The 22642-nt window shown below is 55.1% G+C and overlaps 1 protein-coding gene across 2 annotated transcripts in view; it reads right to left on the reverse strand.

The window, feature by feature from the left end:
- Positions 1-241: 241 nt before the first annotated feature.
- RHOBTB2 (Rho related BTB domain containing 2) overlaps positions 242-22642 on the reverse strand; it is a 29118-nt gene continuing 6717 nt past the window's right edge. Inside the window, exons 1-10 of one of the 2 annotated variants that reach the window (XM_034661267.1) lie at positions 19442-20056; positions 15026-15227; positions 14220-14323; positions 13514-13699; positions 11841-12862; positions 11419-11537; positions 8683-8833; positions 5119-5207; positions 4224-4329; positions 2769-2986 (exon numbers count right to left, since the gene is read on the reverse strand). In XM_034661267.1, coding sequence (XP_034517158.1) covers positions 2769-2986; positions 4224-4329; positions 5119-5207; positions 8683-8833; positions 11419-11537; positions 11841-12862; positions 13514-13699; positions 14220-14323; positions 15026-15217 — 2187 coding nt within the window. In that variant the 5' untranslated portion in view covers positions 15218-15227; positions 19442-20056. Of the gene's footprint in view, positions 2987-4223; positions 4330-5118; positions 5208-8682; positions 8834-11418; positions 11538-11840; positions 12863-13513; positions 13700-14219; positions 14324-15025; positions 15228-19441; positions 20057-22642 lie in introns of those variants that run through there. The other variant, XM_034661266.1, reaches the window with a different exon arrangement.

Raw genomic sequence — 22642 nt, forward strand, 5'->3', positions numbered from 1 at the left:
GAGGGCCCTTCCTCGGGGGACCGAGCGCCCCTCCGCGGCGATAGCCCAGCAGTGCTGGTCATGCTTACTCATTTAAGGTAAGCTGCGTCAGAGCACGAAGCTGATCCGGTCCCAGCGGACCTCAGACTTCAATAGGCACTTGGTGTTTCTTTGGTGATTGGTGTCCTTTCATGCTTCTCTCCAGTGGAAGTGCCACCTTTGAAGAGGTTGTTGGACATATCGAACAGTACAAGGCAGGCCATTAGGTACAAAATACTCATGTATTTATGAATTCATGACCAAATTAAATATGAAACCTTATATAAAAAGAGGTGTGTGTGTTTTTTCTCCCCCACCCTCCCACGCTCCTGTGAAGCAGCTTTGAGTGACACGAGTACAGGGGTGTGTGTTCTTGTGACTTGTCCTTCCCGTCTCCCTGGATTTCCAAATGCCAGGGTTTGGGGGGACTGGAATTCAGCCACTCATTCCTCCCTCCTCCTGCGAGGTCGCCAGCCCCGGCCTGGTTCCCTCACAGCCCCGCAGGTGGAGTCTCTGGCTTGCACCTGGGCCTGCTGGGCACCCAGGCTGCAGCTAGGAAGGGGCAGTGGGTCCCTGAGGGGTGAGCCCACCCTGGTTGCCGGGGTGGTCCTGCGGCTCCTCTCCCACGGGCTCCCTGCACCTCCTGGGCCACGCTGACTCTTTCCCCTTGGCCTTTCTGCGTCCTCATTGGCCGGCCACACTGCTCAGCCCCTCATTCCCCCTCCCCCTGGATTTTAGGTTTCTGCTCTCCCTCTCACCAGGAGTTCCCAGGAGACCCACGGCCCCAGCTCTGGCTCCCTTCCCCAGAGCGAGGGTGCTGGGGGTAGAGCTGCACCCCCCTTGCCAGCTGCCTCCAGCCTTTGCCTGTTGGCTCCCTCAGCCTCTCCCTGAAGCCAAGGACGAGAACTCAGCAGGCAGGAGCACACGTCGGGCTTGCCAGCCAGCTACCCACCCCAGGGAAGGGGAGGCAGCTCTGGTCTTGAAGTCTGCAGCTCAGACGACGGGGGTGCAGCCACCCTAGACCTGCCTGGCCTGCCCCCTCCTGCTGCTTCTCTTGATGAGGACTTACCATCAATCTCTAGTCTCAGTACCACAAAACTGTTTCTGCGTTTGCTTGACCCCAAACCTAAAGCCAGGGTCTTGCTGGTGGAACCCACCCCAGGGTTCCACCCGTCATCAGTGGAACTCTGGCTTTTAAGTTGACATACGGTGTGGGGGGTGAAATATGGGTCAGGATCACAAAACCAGGAGAGGTAAAATGTGGCCCAGCTTTTCCCCATGGGGTTGCAAGCTGCTGTCTTACCCCCCACAATCCTCCAGTCTGGTTCCCCTCTTCCTGGGACTGACTTTGCTTTGCCCCTGCTCAAGTCTCCCCTTTTCCTCCTTCCCTTCCCTGCACCCCACCCCCCGAACCAGCACTAAGTGAGGTCATGTCCTGTGATCCTTCATTACAGGGACTCCTATTCTCCAAGTCGGTACCCTTTCCCCTGACCTTTGACCCCCAACACATTCACATCCTGGGAAGTCACTCTCTGAAGTCGAGGAGAAGAACTGATTCTCATTATGGGCAAAGCAGGGGTCCAATGCCACGTTCAAGCCCTGAGACCCCCCTGCCCCTGCCCCCAAAGCGTCAATCCCCGCATGCTAACTCAGAACTCATGCTGTCCTCAGAGCCGGCCAGCAGGGCCTGTGCATCCTCAGCCACAGCGGGTGACGAGTCCTTTCCCCACAGCCACCGGAGTCAATTCTGCAGCCTACACTGCTGTCTCGTCAACACGGAGGCCCCAGTTTGTAAGCTATACAGGGTCTTTTTCTGCTGTTTTTTTCTTTGAAGGGATAGAGGCCAACATGTTTTTGTTGGTGGTGATTTTGCTGCTGTTTGGGGTTTTGTTTTGTTTGTTTTTTTGCTAATTTTGCCCCACTGTGCTAACAAGAGGCAGCGGGAGGGGCCCAGAAGAGGACAGGGCTGCTGCGCTCAGACCCCCCCTCCCCCTTTCTCCTCTCCCCCTGTTCCAGCTATTTCCTTCGGTTCCCATCTGGATCTGAGTAGTGAAGGACGGGGAGGGAGAAGTTTCTCACTGCACCACGAGGCACTGCTCCTGGGCCCGAAGCTCTGAACAGGCTCTGCCCTCCTTGATCAGGCCTGGGAGGGAGGGATACCCGTCAAGTGCAAGCCTTCCCACCCGTGGCCTCCGTAGCTGCACCCCAGGACGTGGAAGCCTTGAGTTGGGTCTGAAGGCCTAATTTCTACCCTGACTTCTCCGGTGAGGATCTGAGTAGGCGCTGTGTGGAAATGCCCACAAAACATCTGCCACCCTCAGGTCCATGGGTGGAAAGACGTGGCCAAGAGAGACAGGACCCTCCCTGTGCACAGCCACTCCCCGGGAGGGGGCTGCCTCCACAGACCGAGCCACACAGCCTCACGGCTGGGAGAGCCTCCCTAGGAAGCCAGCCTTCTCCGACCCAGAGTCAGATGCCAGAGCTCTCGGCACGTTCCCCGCTCCCCACCTCCCAGCGGCCATCTGCTTCCCGCCCTGCTCTGGAACCGGGCTGCAGGGGGTCCCTGTACTGATCCACAAGGCCCCCTCCTCTCTTGCTGAGCTACGTCAGCTGGTGAGAAGAGCTCTGCCCTTAGGGTCCTGGTTACGTGGGTCCCCTCGTCCCCGGAAGGTGGAGGGGCGGTGCAGAAGAGCAGGGGGCAAAGGCGAGTGGGGGAAACAGCAGCAGGGTCAGAAGAGGGTGGCAGCATCTCAGACCACAGCCGAGGAGGAAGATGGGGATGACGAGGAGGCCGCAGAAGAGGACGGTGAGGAGGGACTGTTCCAGAACAGCCACCGCCGCTTGGGCTGCCGTTTCAGGTGGAGATAATCCTCCTTCTCGCGCTCCTTCCGTGCCCGCTGGTAGTGATCTTCCTCCTTCAGGTACCAGACGGGCGGCCACCGGTGCTTCTCAAAATACTCCTGGTTTTCTGGGGCACAGCGCAGTAGGGCTTGGTTAGAGGGCGGGCAGGAGGAGGGCCACGAGGAGCACTGGGACGAGGAGGGGGTCCGGGGGCCGCCCACCACCCCCATGCTACTGCCCTGGGGACCTGCCAGGGGCCTTCATCCGGGGCACGCCCAGTGCCAGGGACCAGACCACCAGCCCTGCCTTCGGAGCCCTCCGTGCAGCTGCAGAACTTCTTTAAGAAAGCCAGCGCCAGCGCTGGGGAAAGGCACTTGCACTCTGCTGGGCTCCGTGATGCGGGGACAACCTAGTTGGGCCTCACGTGTGCTGGGAACGAACTGGGCTGGGATGGGGCGTGAAGAGGGAGAAGAGCAGCAAGGTGCTGGGTACGGCTGGGGCGGCAGCACAGGCGGCTGGCAGAGCTGGCTCCTCAGGGAAGGGGAGGGAGGGCGGCAGGAGGACAGAGGGCCAGCCTGGAGGGAAGGCTAGGCTGAGGGGTTCGGACTGATTCTGGAAAGTGTGGCAGGTGTGGACCAGGGCAGTGATGCGGCTGGAGCTGTGTTTTTGAAAGAAAATGCCCGCAGGGTGTAAAGGAGGAGAGGGTGGGTGCGGGATGACCTGGCACCGGGATGAGGGGTGCCGCAGAGTGGCAGGAACTCAGGGGGCCACAACACCTGTCCTGGGAGCCCGTGCAGCTCCTGTTGGGCCCCAGGACTGGAGATACTAATTAAGCAGAGGTGATACCGCAGGGACCTCAGAGGACAGCTGGACCCGGGTGGTCCAAGCTGTGCCCATGTCTAGGTTGTGAAATCAATGTGGCGGGCCGTGAGCAGCATTAAAAACAACTGACATAGCTTCTATATGTGTACTGGCTCACAACAAAATATATTTCTTAGTGTGGGGTCCTGTCTGAAAAATACCAACTCTGAAAAAAAAAAAGCGAAGTCTGAAATACCAAAATACACCCCCCCCCAAAACACCAGGTCTGAAAAACACCAGAAGTCCAACACTTCTTTGTACTTGTGAGAAACAGAAGCCCAGAGAGGGCAAGTGAATTGCCTGAGGCCCCCAGCTGTCCTGCTCTTTTCCTGGGCTCCCCTCCGTGTGGCCGGATGCACCTTTGCCAGCTGCTCCCCCCACCCACAAGCTCAAGTTCAGCCCAAGGATCTCTGGCAGTTTCTGGACGCCCCGGGGTCGAGTCAGAGCTCTGGCCCGCTGGGCACGCGGGACGAGCACACCCAGGTCCTGCGGGAGACGCTCACCTGGAGACATGGCCTTCATGTCTCGGGGGAACTTGCGGCACACGTTGTTGTAGTTGGTGCAGATGTGGTGAAGACACCAGTCGGCCAACTGGTAGGCGCAGTGGAACTGGGGACACAGAGAAGAGCACCTATGCTGGAGCCCGGGGCGGGGTCCGCAGACACCCGTGGCAGTCTGCAGAGCCAAACGCTGGCGCAGACGGGCCAAGCCCTGCAGGTGTTAACGAGCCCGACTCGAGAGGCGAACCCACACGAAAGTGTGAGAAAACATTTCATCTGCTCCTTGGCGTCACCACCGCCACCGTCACGTCACCTCTGTCCTGCCCCCAGCACCCACAGAAATCCAGAGACGCGTGTGGCGCCGTCCTCCTCCGAGGCCACCGCGGAGATGTCCTGCCCCGCGGCCGGGCCCGGGGCCAGAGGGGCAGACGGCGGGGCTTAGAGAGCCGACTTCCCGCTGCGTCCGCCTTCCTCAGAGCTGCAGCTGCACTTCCCACTCTGGCCTCTAGGGGCGGAGCTCCCGCACGCGCAGGGCCGTGCGGGGGACTCCGCTTGCTCGCTTGGGAATAAGGAGGTGGGCAGCTCCTTCTAGATGAAGAGTCCTCAAGGGCCTCAGGCACGTGGCAACCATGTGCACACGTGAGACTGGGCTTCCGTCCCCTGCCCTGTGGTCGGACGATGCCTCAGTCCCTGGCCGCCGTGGCCAGCCTCTCCTCTCGGCATGTCAGAGTGAACCCTCCGGCTCGGAGGACAACACGGCCCTGGCCAATCAGGGAACCAAGTCTAACAGCGGGCTCCCCTCCTACCCACCGCCCGCCAGCCTCCCTCAGTCACGGCCAACGGGCAGACAGAGCCCAGAGGCAAGAATGTTGGAGAAAGTCCTTCCCCGCCATCATACCTGAGCCAGCTCTAGGAACACGAGGACGTCCCCATCAATGTCCACCATCATCTGAGTGGCTTCCATCAGCCCGGTCACCGTGTACTGCTCTGTGACACACACAGTCAGGAGTCAGCTGAAGAACCACATGGACGGACGTGCACTCACTTACACCCCCGGCAGGGACCCCCTGCAGGCCAGAGGCAGAGAAGGGCCAGTGGCAAGTCCTAATAGGCCGGGAAAGGCCACACGCCATTGAAGTCTGCTCCACCAGGGAGGAAATTGGGATCACAGCAAGACTTTCCAGCAGAGTGGGGATGGGAAGTGAAGGTGTACGTTAGTCAGAATCCCGTCGGAGATGTGTTCCAACTACATCTGTTGCACCCAGGAGTCTGGTACGTGTGAGGTGAAAGCCCGCAGCAGAACCAGCCATTGATGCTGACGGGAGAGGCTGGTCACTCTCAGGTTTGCTGAGAACTCGGAATTACAACTAGGGATTGAATCTAGTTGCTTGTGTTAACCGAAATTTCATAACAAATTGTGAACAAACCTTACATTTTATGTTAAGACATTTATATAAAAGAAGTAAGCACTCTTAATCCTGAAGTTTAACTGCATCAGTACAAACTCATGAGGTATTTTATCTTCATGGGGGCGCCTGGGTGGCTCCGTTCATTAAGCATCCGACTCTTGATTTCGGCCCGGGTCATGATCTCAGGGTCGTGAGATCGAGCTCCACGTCAGGCTCCGCCGAGGCATGGAGCCTGCTTAAGATTCTCTCTCCTCCTCTCCCTCTGTTCCTCCCCCACCCCTGCTCACGCTCTCTCTCTCCCTCTCAAACAAACAAACAAACTTTAAAATCTAATTCCCAGCTCTAGAAAAAGACCTAGAAACAACAGCTAGAAACAATACAGTAGTAATGTGCATCCCTAGTGCTCAGATTATAGCCTTGAAATACCACGTCCAACTATAAGAAACAGACTTTTCAAAGAAATGACTGATTCCAGGTCTGGGCCAAGAGTTGTACAAAATGAACCTGGAACATCTGGTCACTCCACATAACCAGAAAGCTCACTCTGGAGCCGACCAGAAGAGACCCCTGCTGGCAAAAGGTGCAGTGTGGTATTTCAGCTTCAATAAAGATAACTGCAGTTATTTGAAACCAATTGAGTGTGTCCATAATAATATTTAAAAATAAAAACTAATCAGGCACCCGCAAAGGGTGATGGGAAACAAATTTATCTTGAAGACCAGCAAATAAAAGGATGCAATCAAGCATTCATCTGCCCTTCCTGTATGAACCATACCACTGGGTGAGCAAAGAGAAGGTCAGGGGAAGTTGCTCTCTTTTCCAAAGTATTCTGACAGACAAAGAAGGAATGATTGAATTGGAATATTATCATCTCACAACACCTCATAAATCAATGGATCCACGCAATGATACTCAGTGGCTGCTAACGTCATAAAAAGATCACAAAAAGAGACAAAGCTTCTTGATGAAAAACAGAAACGGAGCGCCTCGCTGGCTCAGTCGGTGGAGCATGTGACCCTAGATCTCGGGGTTGTGAGTTCAAGCCCCATGCTGGGTGTAGAGATTACTTAAAAATAAAATCTTAAAACAAAAAAAGGAATAACCTATGAAGTAGTTTTAGCAAAAGGAAGTTGAATATGAATCTGATCTAGCCCCTAGATCAATGGCCAATCAGTGAAAAATCTAGATTTTCTAGAACATCAGTGGGTTTTTTCCAATAGATAAATTGCAAGGCAAAAAAAATTTTAATGAACAAGGAAGCTTGAGATTAGAAGAAATTTAAAAGGCATATAAAAAATAAGACCATGCTATAGTGTTTAAGGACGCACACACGGAAGACAAAACTACAAAGAGTAAGAAGGGAGGCCAATAAAAATACCCTAGAAAGGAGTAACAGGCAAAGTGTTACTCCTGAGGACGGGAATGGACCTGTGACTGGCAGGGACAGGCGGGGGCTTCTGCGATGGCCAGCAAGGTGCTAGCTCTGGATATGAGCCCTTTGACCTTATAATAATTCATGAAGCTAAACATATGTTTCATGCATTTGTGCTCTATTGAACAATGAAAAAATTTTTAAGCCTGAATTAATAACTTCATAGAAAGCCTATCTCCCAAAACACAGAGCACCACCAGTCGTGCCCTGCTTGACATTTCCCGCTGATCCTTGACAAGACACGTGCATGATGCACATCTGTATGCTTTGCAGTGCATATGGACCATTCCCCAGGAAAAGTCATTTAGTGGGTATTTTCTAGAAGCCTCTCCACGCAGCTACGCAGTTTGACATTTGTAACAGCTGATTTATTTCTGATCGCCCGCTATGATGAAGCAAACTTACAGAAACATCTTTATACATATTTTGCCGTTGGGTCATTTCTTTGGAGATAGTCTTTCAAAAGTTGAATTACTCGGTCCAAGAGTTTGGAAGTTACCTATGCTCTGTGAAGACCACACCACTTTCCACAGGCAGCTATGGTGGACAGACTATTTCAGCTGTGATCTTTAGAAGCCTCTCTCTTTCTTCCCACCCTAAAGCCCTCTGTGTCTCCAACTAGGAGGGTCCCTGGACTCTCTCTGTAGGCTCAGCGCTTAACATTCAAATTCTGATCAATGATTTCTTCCTTCTTCCTATGACCAAGCCCCATCTTATAACTAGTTTCTCATCATGGTATTGCTCTTTTCCTCCTGTGTGAGTCCCAGTCTTGAGCATCGGTCCAGTGCCCCAGCAGCTCTGATGCTAGGTCCTTCCCTGAATCTCAACTCAGTATCTAAGGCCCTGCTTTCTGCCCCCTGACCTGCCCAAGAACATGGACCCTGATAGCAAATGCAGCACAGGCACCAACACCAACACAACGCAAATACCAATTCCAACAGCCAACATCACTCTCTTCATCCAGGTGGCCCCAGACTCCCTTCATCCGGATAGCACCACTCCTCTTCCCCAACCCCTCGACCCCCTCCCCCATCCCCATTGCCTGCTGCTCGGTTTCCCTGTGGCCTCAGGCCCTGCTCCACGCCAAGGGCCTCTGTGATGGGTTCATTCTAAAAGCTGAGCTCCAGCTCTCATGGGCTTTTCAAGGAACTAGGGATGGAGGTCAATGTTTATTGTCTGTTTCTGGAAGAAAGAGAAAGTGAAGATGGAAGAGGAGGAGGAGGAGGAAGAAAAGAAAGAAAGAATGCAGCAGAGGAGGAGGAAAAGAACCAAAGGGGAGCAATGAGGAATGGTGTTCTATTCCTCTTGACTTAGTTGTCCCATTGAGGCGAAGCTGATGGAACACCAGACACTGTAATCTACTGGAGACCCCTCGGTTGGGCCCAAAACCCTTTGCGGAGAGCCTACCATGTGATACCATCAAGCACGTCTCTCACACGCACTGCTTTATATCCAGGTCCTCACCCAAACCCCAGGACACATGGACACATTTCACTTTACGTCAACGCACTCCCTTGGTGCTCACAGCCTGTCCCCTGGGGGGATGCAGATGAGAGAAGAAATCAGGCCGGGGGTGGGGGGGGGGGTGTTCCTCGTCTTCTCCCCCAGGGGGCCCAGGTACCTGTGAGGGCAACCAAGTGCGGCAGGCAGAGGCGGTTGGCCAGGATGATGAGCTTCATGTCGTCCAGGTCGGGACTGGAGGTGAACGTGCCCGTGTACAGGTACTCCAGCACTGCCCTCATGCAGCTCTTGCTCGTGTAAGGAAACACCACCTGTGGGGCAAGGAGACAGAAGGCCTCAGGGAGGCCCAGCTTTCCCGAAGGAGGAGCTTGGGTCGGGAAACTCTAAATTTAGGCCCCGGCTTTTTGCTGGCTCCACCGGACGGGCAGCCATCCCTGAGCCGCCCCTGTGCCAGCTCCGACGGCCCCCCAGGGCCTGTCTCCTAGAGCAGAAGCCTGTACCAAGCCCGTGTGCTGACCACACCCATGAGCAGCGCTCTGACAGTTTCAAAGGACCTGGGTTCAGGGCACCTGGGTGGCTCAGTCGGTTGAGCGTCAGACTCTCGAGTTCGGCTGAGGTCGTGATCTCAGGGTCATGAGATCGAGCCCTACACTGGGACTCCGCGCTCAGTGGGGAGTGTGCTGGAGACTCTCTCTCCCATTCCCTCTGCTTCTCCCCATGTTCACACATCTGGACTCCCTCTCTCTAAAATAAATAAATAAATAAATCTTTAATTAATAAAAAAAGAAAAGAACCTGGATTCCCACTTGCAAGCTTCCAAAGCCATGCTGTCTTGGAAGATGTTTGAAGGAGTCCTTCCTGCCACCTGAACCCACACCCCGGCCCCACCCGGCCTTGCCAAGGTCAGCGCAAGTGGGGTACGAAAGAGCAAAGCCAACACCAGCTGGCTTCTTGCTGGCTGCCTAAAGCTGCTGCTTTGGGGCCCTGGGATCCCTTGAGGGCCGTGCTGCAACAAACACTGCTTTCTCATTAGACACAAGTCTCTCCAGGCTGCATGGGAGTCATCTGGAGCTTTAACGCTGCTTCCATGGTACCGAGAAGTGCCGTGGGCGGGCCGGCCCCTGGGGCTCTCAGGAGCGCCTCGTCTCACGCTCACAGAAGCCAATCCCACTCATGCTTCAAGGATGGGAGACCAGCTCACAGCTCAACCCCTCCACTTGGCCTTCCGGAAGGACCTCCTTCCCAGAAATCTTAAGAAACTGTTGTTCTACGACACAGGATGCTATCCCGTGTCGTTCATAGTCCTGTCTTTCCCGCAAGTGTTTGGTGAGCTCTCACTAAGGGACCAGGATGGAGCGGGGCTGGGGAGAGGTGGGGAGGAAAGAAATTCCAGACCAGGTGAGAAAACAGAGTGTGGACCCTCAGAACCTCAAGCAGTTGCACAAAATTGTACCTTCTAACTGCAAGGCTGACTGTGGGCAACTAGCGGTATGGGAATTCAAGGAAAAGAGAGAATACCGAGGGCCTCAGCCTGGGCTACTCTGCTCGGCTGTGAGAAAGGAAAGGAGAGAACAGACTTAAGAGACTATTTCTAAGGATGCACGGATAGGCCCCTTACAACTCTGTGTTTCTGGTTTTGGTTCCTGAGAAAGTGGCTGAAACAGTGACGAGACAGTCGGTCGGAGCAGCGCTGCTTAGAGGGAAAGGTGATTATACGAAGCATTTTTTATTGTCTGTGTTCTGCTGCTTTGGCATCTGGGGCCTTGCTGACCCGAGCGGGGTTGCCCCTCCCAGGGCTAGCCAAGCCTAGTGTTAGTAGAGGAGGCGGTCAGCATGCCTTTCACGTGCAAACCAACCAATCCCATGTCCACACCCCAACCACCTCCTTTATCAGGCTCACTCTCTCAGCCACTCTCCCCTACCCTTGTCACCCTAGGGGCGGGTACCGCATGACTTGGGACAGCCCCAAAGCCTGCTGAAATTATTCAGACTAGCCAGTCCTAAGCCTGCTCCCCCTGCCTCACCCATTCCTTCCCATAGAAACTACAGCGAAGGCTCTTGTTTGCTGTTCCCTTCACTCCCTTTGCCTCCAGACTGACCCTGGTGCTTCCCTGTGTGGCCCCCTGTGCCAGGCATGCCCCTTCCTACTGATACCTGGGAGTATAAAAATCTCTCTGTCCAGGGGCGCCTGGGTGGCTCAGTCGTTAAGCATCTGCCTTCGGCTCAGGGCGTGATCCCGGTGTTCTGGGATCGAGCCCCACATCAGGCTCTTCCACTATAGAGCCTGCTTCTTCCTCTCCCACTCCCCCTGCTTGTGTTCTGTCTCTCACTGGCTCTCTCTCTCTGTGTCAAATAAATAAATAAATTAAATTAAAAAAAAATATCTCTGTCCAATGGCAACTTTCTCCTGGTCCGTGGGCTTCACCATACCTAAGTAATGGTAAGACCTACATTTAAAACAGTGATGGATTCATGTTGGCACACACCAAATTTTTTCCACTTGGCTCACATGTGTTAGGGAGAAAGCAAGGTACAACGTATAGAGCCAAGGAATCGAAATCTTGAGTTCAAGTCCAAACCTCTCCTTTCTACTTATATAACTTTGCACCAAGCACTTAACTTCCCGGGGCCTCACTTTCCTTATACAGTGGGAACACGACGCCAAGTGTAGGAGTTGTGTGTGAGGTGAGATAGGAGATAATATATCAAAAGTGCTTTCTACACCATAAAGGGAAGACATCACTATAATTCCCTGTCTTAAAATATCATAAGATCCTTGGCTATGGGAGCCATCTCGCAGTCAGTGCTGAAGGAAGTCCCAGTAAATGGCAGATGCCTCGGGTGGGAAGGGTGGAAATCTCTCTCTCCTTCCCACCTATTCCCCTCCTAGCCTTACCTCCCTGGTGGAACTCTCCACAAATGGCCCCCCAAACATGGCGGCCATCCAGTCACAGCTGGAAATCAACAGGGGCTTATGGGCGCTGATGGTGCCATCATCCAGGATGAAAGTCACATCTGTCCGGGAGGAGAAGAGGCATTACGTGAGGATGTGGTGAAAGAATGTGGGAGAACCCACCCCAAAGATCGACACTGTGCCCAGACAACCCACTTTCTTCTGAAGCCACTGCTGTAGAGAGCTACATGGCCAAGTTCTTGGGCTTGGGTACTAGGCTTCAGGAGCAGAGCCACCGTATCTCTAGGACATCAGCAGCTGAGGTGACTCAGAACGCTAATCGGAGCAACCCAGACTCTCTTCAGAAGGCTAATTGGAGGGAAGTCCCCTGCCCTCAGCGGTCAGCTCCTAAGCACAATCCATACCTGAGAAGGTGCCTTTTGCCAAGCACTCCTTCACCCGGTTGGTCCGGCGGACGTGGAAGGCCTTAGTGATCTCTTGGTTCATGAAGGCCTCGTTGTTGAGAATGTTGGCCACCATCATGCGCAGATCAAAGACCTCAAGCAGTTCAGCAATGTGGGCGATGTGCATGAGGTCCCGCTCGTTCTCATCCAGCTCCCCGGTGTACAGGTACTTGAGAACAGCCCGGAAGGGCCCCGGCTGGATGGAGTTGTCCATTTTCACCACTACCATCAGCCGGGATTTGTAGGTCAGAGGATCTTCTGCCATTTCTTCTTGGATGCTCACAAAAGCTCGGCTCCAGGAAGACAGTACTCGACCCCTCCCGGGCAGATACCCTGTTCCATTGCCCCGTAAGATCCCGTCGCTGGTGGAGGCACGGAGCCCAGCAGGACCGGAGCCCCCACCCTCCTCCACGCTCTCGCACACGTCAAAGCTGGCCGCCCGCAGCAGGAAGTCCCGGCCGTGGTGGTGGTGGTGGTGATGGTGGTGGTGGTGATCAGGGTGAGCCCGGTGGTCCTCTGGGCGGGGGCCCCCTGGCCCCGAGGGGCCCCCCAGCTCCCCCTCACTCAGGTCCATGAGGAACAAGTCACAGAACTTGGAGGAGGAGGTGGAGAGGTAGATCTTGTGGGCAAAGATGCGCACCCGCTCCTGCAGCACCAGTATGACATCCGCGCACAGCGGGTCCTCCAGGAGGTGGGCGGGGCACTCCTCGCTGCTGGAGGGGGGGTCGGGCACCACGATGATGGGGGGAGGCGGCTTGGGAGGCAAGAAGGGCGCCTGCAGCAGAGGCCGCTGCACATTACGGAGGTGGGATTTCCAGAATTGCAGGTGTCGGCGGGAAATGAGCGCTGCGCGGATGGCATTGTCAAAGACGTCCTTGATGCCAAACTGGGCCACCACGCTGGTCTCATAGTAGGGGATGCCCAGCTCCTTGGCCACCTCCCGACCCTTCTCTGGGGGAAGAATCTCGTTGGGCTTGATGGGCCTGGTAGATTCAAGAAGGAAAACCAAACGTGGGTGGGGGAGGAGGGGCAGGGGAGGGGCAGGGAGAGGCAGCTCTCCAGAGCCTGCCTGTTCCGCAGAGGACTGCTCAGGATCTGCCTCTGTCCGACTCCTGCCCTTTCTCCTCTGTCTAGTCAATTTTTACCAGTCCTTCAAGGCCCGCTGCCAATCCCCTCTTCTCGCAGGAAGCCTTCTGTATTTATGCCAGCCCCCCGCCCTCCCCACCTCAAAGCAGTGGCAGCACCAACCACCTCTCTGGCAATTAGCATGCAATGTTCCACGCTGGTTTTTAACATGGCCATATATGGAGTTCATCTCCCAGCATGATCATAAGCCCCTTCACGCAAAGACTACCTCCTTTTCTCCTTCCTTCTCATGGTGCTTAGCCCAGGATGGCCCACACAGGGTATAACAGATGCGTGGATGCATGGATGGATGACTGAACAAATGAACAAATGAATGAATGGGCGTTCTCTATTCTCTTTGCCCCCCCCCCCGCCCCCGCATGGCTTGCTTCAAATGGAGGGTAGGGATGAGACCAGGTGGATTCCCTCGGGGCTGAACAGGGAGCCATGGAGATGCACCCCTCCCTCGATCTTCCTCCTTCCCCCTCCCTAGCACCAGCACCCCCTACCTAGCCAAGGGTCGCCTGGCCCTATTGACAGCCTCCAGGTCAGCATAGCGCAGGTCCAGCTGGCAGCCCACCAAGATGACAGGTGCTCGGGGGCAGAAGTGCTTGATTTCTGGGTACCACATGGTCTTGACATGGTGGAGGGAATTGGGGTTGGCAATGGAGAAGCACAGAACCACCACATCAGATCTGGGGGTGGGAGAGTGAGGTTATAGGCAGGGAAAGGTACTGGTAGGTGACTGCCCCTGGAACAAGGGAGAACACACATACCCACCCCAAACTACACTACATCCCACGTCTGTCACATGCGTCTGCTCCACGACCTTGCGCAGAATGTGTAATAATAGGACCTCTAATTTATATACCTCTAATTTAGCATTTTAGAGCTTTCGAAAACTCTCGTTTTGACCTCACGGCTATCTTATGGGTTAGAAATTACCATTGTACAATCCGTGGCTGAGGAGAATCAGTTCAGAACAGTTCCCCTAATTGTGCATAGTCACAGAGCTGATAGGTAGCAGGGCTGAGACTCCTGACTCCAAACCCGGTTCCTCCCACCGCCCCAGGCTGCCTCCCCTTCGAGGGTCTGCCGCCGCTGTTCTCTCTGTTCCCTCCTCCGAGCTGAAACTTCAGAGCATTGTTGTTCCTTGGGAAGGCAGGGAAAACCTACCCACCCGGCTCCCCGCAGCCAACCAGAGGCCTTACCTACCTCCCATAAGCAAAGCGACGGTCTTTGTGGTGGTCTCCAAAGGTGTCCCAGAGGCGGAGGGAGACGCTGACATCATCTACCACATCTCTGGAGCGTTCCAGCACCTGTGGGGCGTGGGGGGGTTGGAAGAGGAGTGGGAATCAAGGGCAATGGTTCTAGGGACCTCTGCATGCCAGCTCAGGGTGGCGCCGGCTCATCCCCGAGGGTCCCAGACAGCATGGGGGTAGAGGGACAGAGCTGGCTAGGGTCCTGGGAGCCCCCTCCGTGTGCCATGCCCAGCACTTTATCTGGGTGCCATCTCTGCATGCCAACAGCAAGAGTGGGCTCTAAGCCAGCCGGAAGGGAAGAGCCTTTCAGAGGGCAGACCGTCCTGAGGTGGAAGGGATCTCGGCGAGCCTGCCCTGTTCCCAGCCTCGCCTGCACATTACAAGCCTCTGTTTTTGGTATTGGCCAACAGCTTCTTTCTTCCTCTCTGCCCTCATCTCTCCAACAACCCCCATCACCGCAGTGCTCCCCATTAATGGGGGCCGTGACTGCATGAGACGCTGTGTCCCAGGCAAAGCTTGGGTCTCAGGCACCAGCTCGGCCATGCCAAACACAAACGGTTAAGGATCCCTCCCCTGGGGTGGGCTTCCCTCAGCCCTCTCTCCTGGGGCTCCTTCCTCTTTAGCTGCCCCCGCGCCATCCCCAGGGGCCTCCGTGAGCTCGGCACAGGCCCGGCCGTGTTTGGAGACGCTGAGCTCCGGCTTGGGACAAAGCCCAAATCCATGGGGTGGACCCCCAGCCGAGCGGCTGTGCAGCCTTACCTCCTGGCACACCCGATACTGGTCGATGGCCCAAACCGTGGGCACATGGGTGGCGAGCAGCTGGTACTGGGTGAGGGTGGCATTGCAGGCCCGCGCACAAATGAGCCTGGTCTTGCCCACCGCGTTGTCTCCCACCACAACGCACTTGATGGTCTCTACGTTTGGCCTTTCATAATCCATGTCAGAATCCATTAATTGGGACCTGAGGGAGAGGAGCGTGGTGGTCAAGGTGGCTCCACACCCCGGCTCCCTGAGGGCCAGGGCCAGCGGCTCTCCGCAGCCGGGACCAGCCCCTCTACCAGCATCTGAGTGGAGAGGGGGCGAAGGGAGTGGGCAGCTTTCTGGGCGATCGTTCTGTGGGGCCTGAGAAGCTGGGGGCCCACTCAGGCTGCAAGGAGCCGCGGCACCACAAATGCCGCTTGTCTGCCTCCTGTTGCCACCATCCTCCCACGCGGCTTCTGGCTGGGGGAGGCCTGTGAGAGACCCCACGGCAGAACCCACCCCGGGCCTGGCCCCACTCTCCCAGGAAGAGGAGAGTCCACCTGGGAAGCGCACTCCTCATCCAGGCTCTCCTCTGGGCAACAGAACAACAAACAACTGAGAGAGGCAGAGCCTTGGCCAGGTCCCCACCCCTTCCCAGCTGCCGGAGGGCAGGGCCACTTTAAAATTTAATGGACTCGTCAGAGCTGGGTGGCCGCTCTCCTGTCCTCCATCTTTGCCTCCCTCCCTTGCTCGCTGGTGGTGGATTTTCAAGCCCTGGCTTGCCTATGGCCACCCTTCAATGCTAGCGCCCAGCCTCCTTCAGCGAGATGCCAGAATTTTTCCTCCCAGTCCCTCTGGAGGCACCTGAACAGCCCATGGGCCACCTCCTCCCCTCCTCTGAGCCTGTCACGTTACCTGTATGGCTCACTCAGCTGCAGGCCCAGTTTTGAGATGGCAGTGGAGACAAACACGGGCCTGTGACTCTTCACTCCAAGGCCAATGGGCCTTACCGCCCCTACTCCAACAGGCCCTCTAAGCATCCTGCATGCAGCCTCAGGGAGAGTGAGATACGCCCCCTTGCGTACTTCCCATTCCTAGGGAGGAGGATTCTCAGGCTGGAAGCCCCCTGACCCCTGGCAGTCCTGGAGGGCTGCTGGGGGAAGCAGAGGGTCAGAAACTTGAGCCTGAATTTCTGCACAAATGCTTGCCTCAGTTTCCTTCTGTGCTGAACAGAGAGGGAGTGCCTTGTCCACCCACAGAGGGGGATTAACAAACAGATGGCCCTTCTGTAGTGGAAAGGTCATGTCAATGTTTAAAAAGCTGTCACCAGGAAGGGACCCTCAGCTTGAGGGCAAGGGTGCTCTGGGTGGCAGTGTCCCAGCGGCAGTTACTCTCCTGAAAGGGTTGAGGGGAGGAGAGTGGGGTAAGTGCAAGGCAGACATTGTTAGGGAACTTGGTTTCACCTAGGTCACTGGCCTGCTCCCTCTCACATTCCCTGTGTGCACGAAGTCAGCTGGGGGCTGCAGCAGCCTGCAGGACTCCTTCCTAGGCCAAGGAAGGTTGAGCTCCTAAGTGTCCTGGAGGCAGTTCAGGCGCCCTCACTGCTGAGCCAGCCAGCCAGAGAGCCAGGACGCTAGCAGCAACAGAGCAGCTCCCTTCCTGCCGGGCGGTAACTGGATGCCAGCATGCAGGAATGCAGAACTGACACATCCAAGTAACGATGGCAACTGGCATTTGCGGAGTAGATACATCTCAGCAGCCTAATCAAAAAGTGCAGCAAGGACTTTTCAATGAGACAAGCACCTCCTTCCTCTTGGATCTGAACTCGAAACAACAAAGGGTCTCCACGCAGCCCCTCCCTGGTCTCCAGAGCAACTGTCTGCAAGATACCTCCTGCCTCTGCCACCCTCCTCACCCTCCCCAGTGGGGCAGCCATCGTCCTAACCACCATCTTGCCTCCTCCCCTGAGCTGAGGACCAAGAGCCCCACTTTGATGGTTCCTGGTCTCAGTCAGGCAACGGGGAAGGAATCGCCTGGGCTGTAGTTTCTGCTCTATAGCTGAAGAACAAAACAGACTCCCAAATAGAATACGTATAGCTGGGGGGCGCCTGGGTGGCACAGCGGTTAAGCGTCTGCCTTCGGCTCAGGGCGTGATCCCGGCGTTATGGGTTCGAGCCCCACATCAGGCTCCTCCGCTATGAGCCTGCTTCTTCCTCTCCCACTCCCCCTGCTTGTGTTCCCTCTCTCACTGGCTGTCTCTATCTCTGTCAAATAAAATAAATAAATAAAATCTTTAAAAAAAAAAAAAGAATACGTATAGCTGGAGGAGAAAGACTACAAAACCCACTTGCCAGTAGAACTTCTTTCTCAAATTTAGATTCAAATGGCCTGTGGGTGTGGAAGCAGAAGGGGGGATGAGGAGGCACGGAGGAGGGGCATCAGTTCTTAAACCCAGGAGCATCTGGACAGTGAGGAGGATGCCAGAACACCAGTAGAGCAACGCTGGTGCGAATTCAGGGAGTTTATGGTTAAAATACACCTGCACATCTCATGCACCTGTGTAAGTAGGGGACAGCCAACCAACAAGTAGGAAGGCAACACTGCACCACTGGGAGTTTAGACAGCAGCCCTGCTGGGTGCTCCTCTGGCTGAACAGCCCCTCCCCATCCACTCTTCAGCCGCTCCCGCAGCCTCCTCTGCTTGTCCTTGGACTTCCTCCCTATTTTTCTCATTCTCACCTACTCCACCCCTGTCCCAACCGCCTGACTTCAGATCTAGGAAACTTCGTATCTCGGAAAGGGCAAATCTCTTTGCTTCTCTGGCCATCAGTCTGTCCTTCTGGAAAATGGGTATGAGGGCTTCAGAAGAAAGTTTCCCGAACCTTGGTGAATTTGTGCCAAGAGAGCCTGGGCGGAAAGGAGGTATTTGTCTTCTTATGTAATCTGGTATTATATAATGCTAGATTACACATCTGTATATGTAATTCTATCTCTCTTTAAGAGACAGACTGGCCCAATTAAGCCAGCAGGCAAAACTCTTTAGTCGAATCAGGCCTGTCTTAAACAAGGATCCTGTACCGGAGATAGCGTGCCAAAGCCAGCAGTAATATGATTTTTGCTCTGAAATATTGCTACTTTACTGTATCATTGCTGATGTATGATGATACAACCCACTCAATGAGCTTCTCAACTTCCCCTTCCCTTCTGGCACTCTCTCCTTCAATGACTCTAGACTTTTCCGCACAATTGCCTCATCCTCATTCCTTCTGAGCCTCTAGACAAACCTCCATAGACTATGGCTTCCTTGCCCTCCTGCCCTGGGTATCACAACCTCCAATTCATTCCTCTCCTTCAGTGATCCCAGAGTCACATATATGCTCGCTCCCCACCCTGTCCCATGATCCCTGTCCCCCCTCTCCACAATCAGCCTCCTGCCCACTGCTCTCCCAGCATTGTGTACTCAAGCCAGGCCAAAAAGCAAGGTGTGCTCAGATTAGCTACAACCCTCACCCGGTAACAGTGCCACCCCCACACCCCTACACACTCTTTGCAGAGCCCAGAAAAGCCCCCTTTTCCCTCCCACAGCTGATAGGAGGCTTGTTCATCTGTGGCTGCCCTAGTCTGGTTGTCAAGGAAACGACAGAATCTCCCTGGGAGCCTGGTTTGTCTCCTAGCAACCAATATCCCACATCCTGCATCTTACAAAATGCAAAAGGGAGGTATATCCTCAAAATGAAGGTAAAAATTGCGGAGGATAGAGAGGAAGGGAGAATCGGAAAGAGAAGACCAGAGAGGGTGGCTTTTCACCGAGGTTGCTGACATTGTAATATTGGGGAGGCGGGGAGATGAAGCCCTCCTGCAGATCCAGTGGACAGCAAGGCTCAAAGGGATCGTGAATGATCATATTAACAAAAAATGCAAACCTAAACACACACAAAAAAACCTTCTCAAACATCAACAAACAACGCTAAGCATTTCTCCCATAGTTTGCCAGAACTCTGATGCACAGACTGCAACGGAGTTGGGTTGAAAGAAATATCTCCGGAACGGCGAGCAAAAACATCCAAATTCCATTGGTTTTTAACAGAAACATTTCCACCACTCTGGACCTTTATTCCTGACACGCTGCTCTGCACACACACACACACACACACACACACACACACACTAAAAATAAAATTTTTAAAAACGGGGAAAGGGGAAGGCCAACGTAATCAAGTCATTTTCCTTCCCTAGAAAAACCCAGAAAAGATTAGTCCCCCGCCCCCTGAGACCCCAGCAGCCAAAGCCATAGCCAAAGGGAGAGGGGGTGCCGGGGGGAGGGGGGAAGTCTTCAGAAGGGGCGCAGATAGGGTCGGGGAGGACACAGGAGGGCGAAGCGGCGCGTTTCCAGGCAGCTTAATACGGCCATAATAGAAATTAATCATTTACTTACACCACTACATGTGACGGGGTAATTTCTAGTGTAAGGAACACATCTCTTCCTGCTAAGCACGCTCATTTTAGTGAAATGTCTGGGGTCACTCCGAGCGTGCAAGTTAGGACGATGCCGGCGCCGCCGCGCTGCTGCCGTCGCCGCTGCTGCCGCTACAGGCTCCGGGCCCGGGTCGCGCTAGATCAGAAACTCTGACAGAGCGGCCCAGGCCGGACGGCGGGCCGGGAGCGGCCGCGCGCGCGGCACTGCAGCCATTGCCTCTTCCGGATCAGCATCTCCCCGCGCCCCGGGCGCCCAGTGTCATGGAGGCACGCTGGAGTGGGCTGCGCGCGGCCGCCCCGACCTCGGGCGGCTGGGCCGCGCCGCCGCCGCCGCGGGTCCTCTGGCTGCGGAGGTTGGAAGCGACGCACAGGGGAGGAGGAGAGGGGCGAGGCCGCTGCCGCTACGCGCCCAGCAGCTCCGAAGGCGCGGCCGCGAAGACGCCTAGCGCTGCAGTCCCGGGGACCGCTGGCGACCTCCTTTTTTCATTCACAAAAAAAGGAAGGGGGAAAAAAAAAGAAAGAAAGGGAGGAAGAACGGGGGAGAAAAATCGCACCCAGGACTGCTGCCGTGACAGGCTCCGCCCACCGCGGAGCTCCGTTGGTGGAAAGGGGTCTGGGGGCGGGGGCGGGGCGGGGAAAGAAGGGGATTGGGCGACCGGAGATCCCGCCCTCGGCTCCGCCCCACGGCGCCTCACACTCCCTCCCGCCCTCCTTCCCTTCCCCCGCCTGGAGGGAAGAGGCTGGGGGGGTTTCGGCTCACCACCAGTGGCGGTCTCCTCTCCCTACCCGGCAAGGCGCAAAACCTCGCTGGACTCCCACAGGGTTTTCCCCTTTCCTTCGGGAGGCTGAGAAAGAACTCTGAGACGCATCTTAGCCCTGGAGGGGATGCGAATTCGGGGAGGGGAACTTGACACATTTTCCTTGTCTCTTAAATCCAGGCCTCCACCCCTGGCCCATGGAGGGAGAAACGCAACCTTTCTACACAGGCCCTGCTCTGACTTGAGAGTTTTCCTGGCACCTGAGGGCCTGCCTTCCTTGATCACCAGCCATTCAGCTACAGCCTGTGCCTCCCCCTGCCGCGTCCCATGAGTTTCAGAGTGGGTCACTGTATCACCTGTACCTTTTCCCATCTAGGCCTTCTCCCCCTCCCTCCCTCTTCAGCAGTCTCTGCTTCCATCCCATGCCCATCCTAGTGCCACCTGGAGTTTACCAATAACTTCTGACCTCTTAAAAGAAATGCCATGAAGACACTAGCTGTGAAGACACTTTCGGGCTCTCTCTCTCGATTTACTCCTCTGTAAAACAAAGAGGTTATAAGGGATGACATTTGTAATATGAGCAGTCCTTGAAGGAAGTTTCCATGTTCAAGGCTCATTGATTCTGACGATCTTGACTACTGGTAATTACAGTAGCCAGCTCAGTCTGGTTTTATCCATCTTGTCAACTACCTCTGGACAATTTTTTAAGTCCAGACTGACATGCCTCCCACCTAACCCCCTCAGGCTTGTGCTCTGAGAATGCAAATCCAGTTTAATACTAGTTTATGCAAAAATATGATTAGGAAGAGAAATCCTGCCCCAAAAAAGCCAAATAAAAACGAATTTTGTATTCTCCGAATGACTTCCACCTATGAATGCATACAATTGGAAGTTGCCCATTAAGGTATTTGTGATAAATGTGCTTTCTGGCCTGGTCCATGTTCAGTAAGTGTCTGCTTGGTGGTGGGTGCTCCCCCCACCTCCTTCTGAACCTAGCCAGAGCTGGAGAAGAGGTTAGAGGTGACTGAGTGTGCCACTTCATCCTGCTGGTTAGGATTCGGACTCCGTAAGAACAGAAGGTATTGGGTTGAATACATGCATGGGAAAGAAACTAAACCACGGGCAGCTGTGTTCTTCCCACACGTTTGGTGTTGAGGAGCCTCGGCCCATCCTCTGTGTGCTAGAGGTCACTGCCCCAAAGGGAACCATACATGACATCTCTGCATGGGGCCACAGGAGGCCACGGCCTCTCCCACTGATACCCAGTGGCCCCCATCCAGCTCCAGAACACCAGCCTGTCAGCTTCACCTTTCACGCATCCCAGCAGCAGGGATGTCTCCAGTACGTCACAGAGCAGGAGAACAGAACTGCCCTGCACCCCAAATCGTGGGGCTTCCAGACCTGCCTTTGTGGAGGCTTCGGAGACAGAGTCGGCTCAGCCTGCGAACCTCACTACCAACCAGGCTGCACTGCTGGGGTTCGAAGGGGTAAGGTTGGCCAAAGGAAGTCGCACCCCTTGCTCACATCGGGCAAACCATCTCCGGCAGAGCCAGGTGCTCCGCTGGGGGACAACGCCTTAATTCCCAGTCCCACTTCTGGCATGCAATCCTCTTTTTCAGCTTTTCTTCAAACCAGAGTTCTTCCTGATCACATCACCTCTCAGGCATTCCCAGTCAGAGCCTCCTCCAACCTCTCTTCCCTCACCAAAGCCTTCTCGTGACTCCTCCTTCCCGGTGATGTAAACCCCTTGAGCCTGTCCCCAAAAGGCACCCCTCCAACGATGCCCATAACCATCATCCTCAAGGATACACGAGCTGCCATTTTCCTGAAGCCTGTGAGGAAGCCCCTTCGGGGGGGAAGGCTCTCCATCCTAGTCCTCCAGAAGCCACCTGTGCGGCAGGCTCGTAGCCAGTACCACAAGCCCCCCTCTCCCTGTGGCTCCGAAGGCTCGTCCCCACTGCCAGCCCAAGCTATGCAGACCTCGCTCGGTGTGTCCTTCTCCAGCCTGCACGTTCCATTTGTTTTACACACAGTCGCAGCCTCTCTCCTCTTGGCAGGCTACTCATCTCTCTTCTCTCTACCCTCTCCTGGAACACGTGAGCCTCTGGCCCACAGGCCTTCTGACATGAATCCCTGCCCGTCTCCCCAGCAGCGTGTAGTCTGGGGCACATGGCATTGCCACCCTGTGCCTGGTTCCAGCTGAGAGCAAAAGCAGAGGATCTCAACATGCAGAGCCCTGTCAGGATGAAGGAGCCAAATCTGGAAAGTCTAGAGTCTCCCAGCATCCTAGTTTAGGACTCAGGGGGCACCGCCAGGTCTCCGTAAGAGACAGAATGCTTCTGGGCCTTTGCTCAAACAGTTCTCTCAGCCTGAACACTGTGCTTCCTCCCACCCCGTCACCT

The sequence above is a fragment of the Ailuropoda melanoleuca genome, chromosome 5 (assembly GCF_002007445.2).
Source record: "Ailuropoda melanoleuca isolate Jingjing chromosome 5, ASM200744v2, whole genome shotgun sequence".
Classification (NCBI taxonomy): Eukaryota; Metazoa; Chordata; class Mammalia; order Carnivora; family Ursidae; genus Ailuropoda; species Ailuropoda melanoleuca.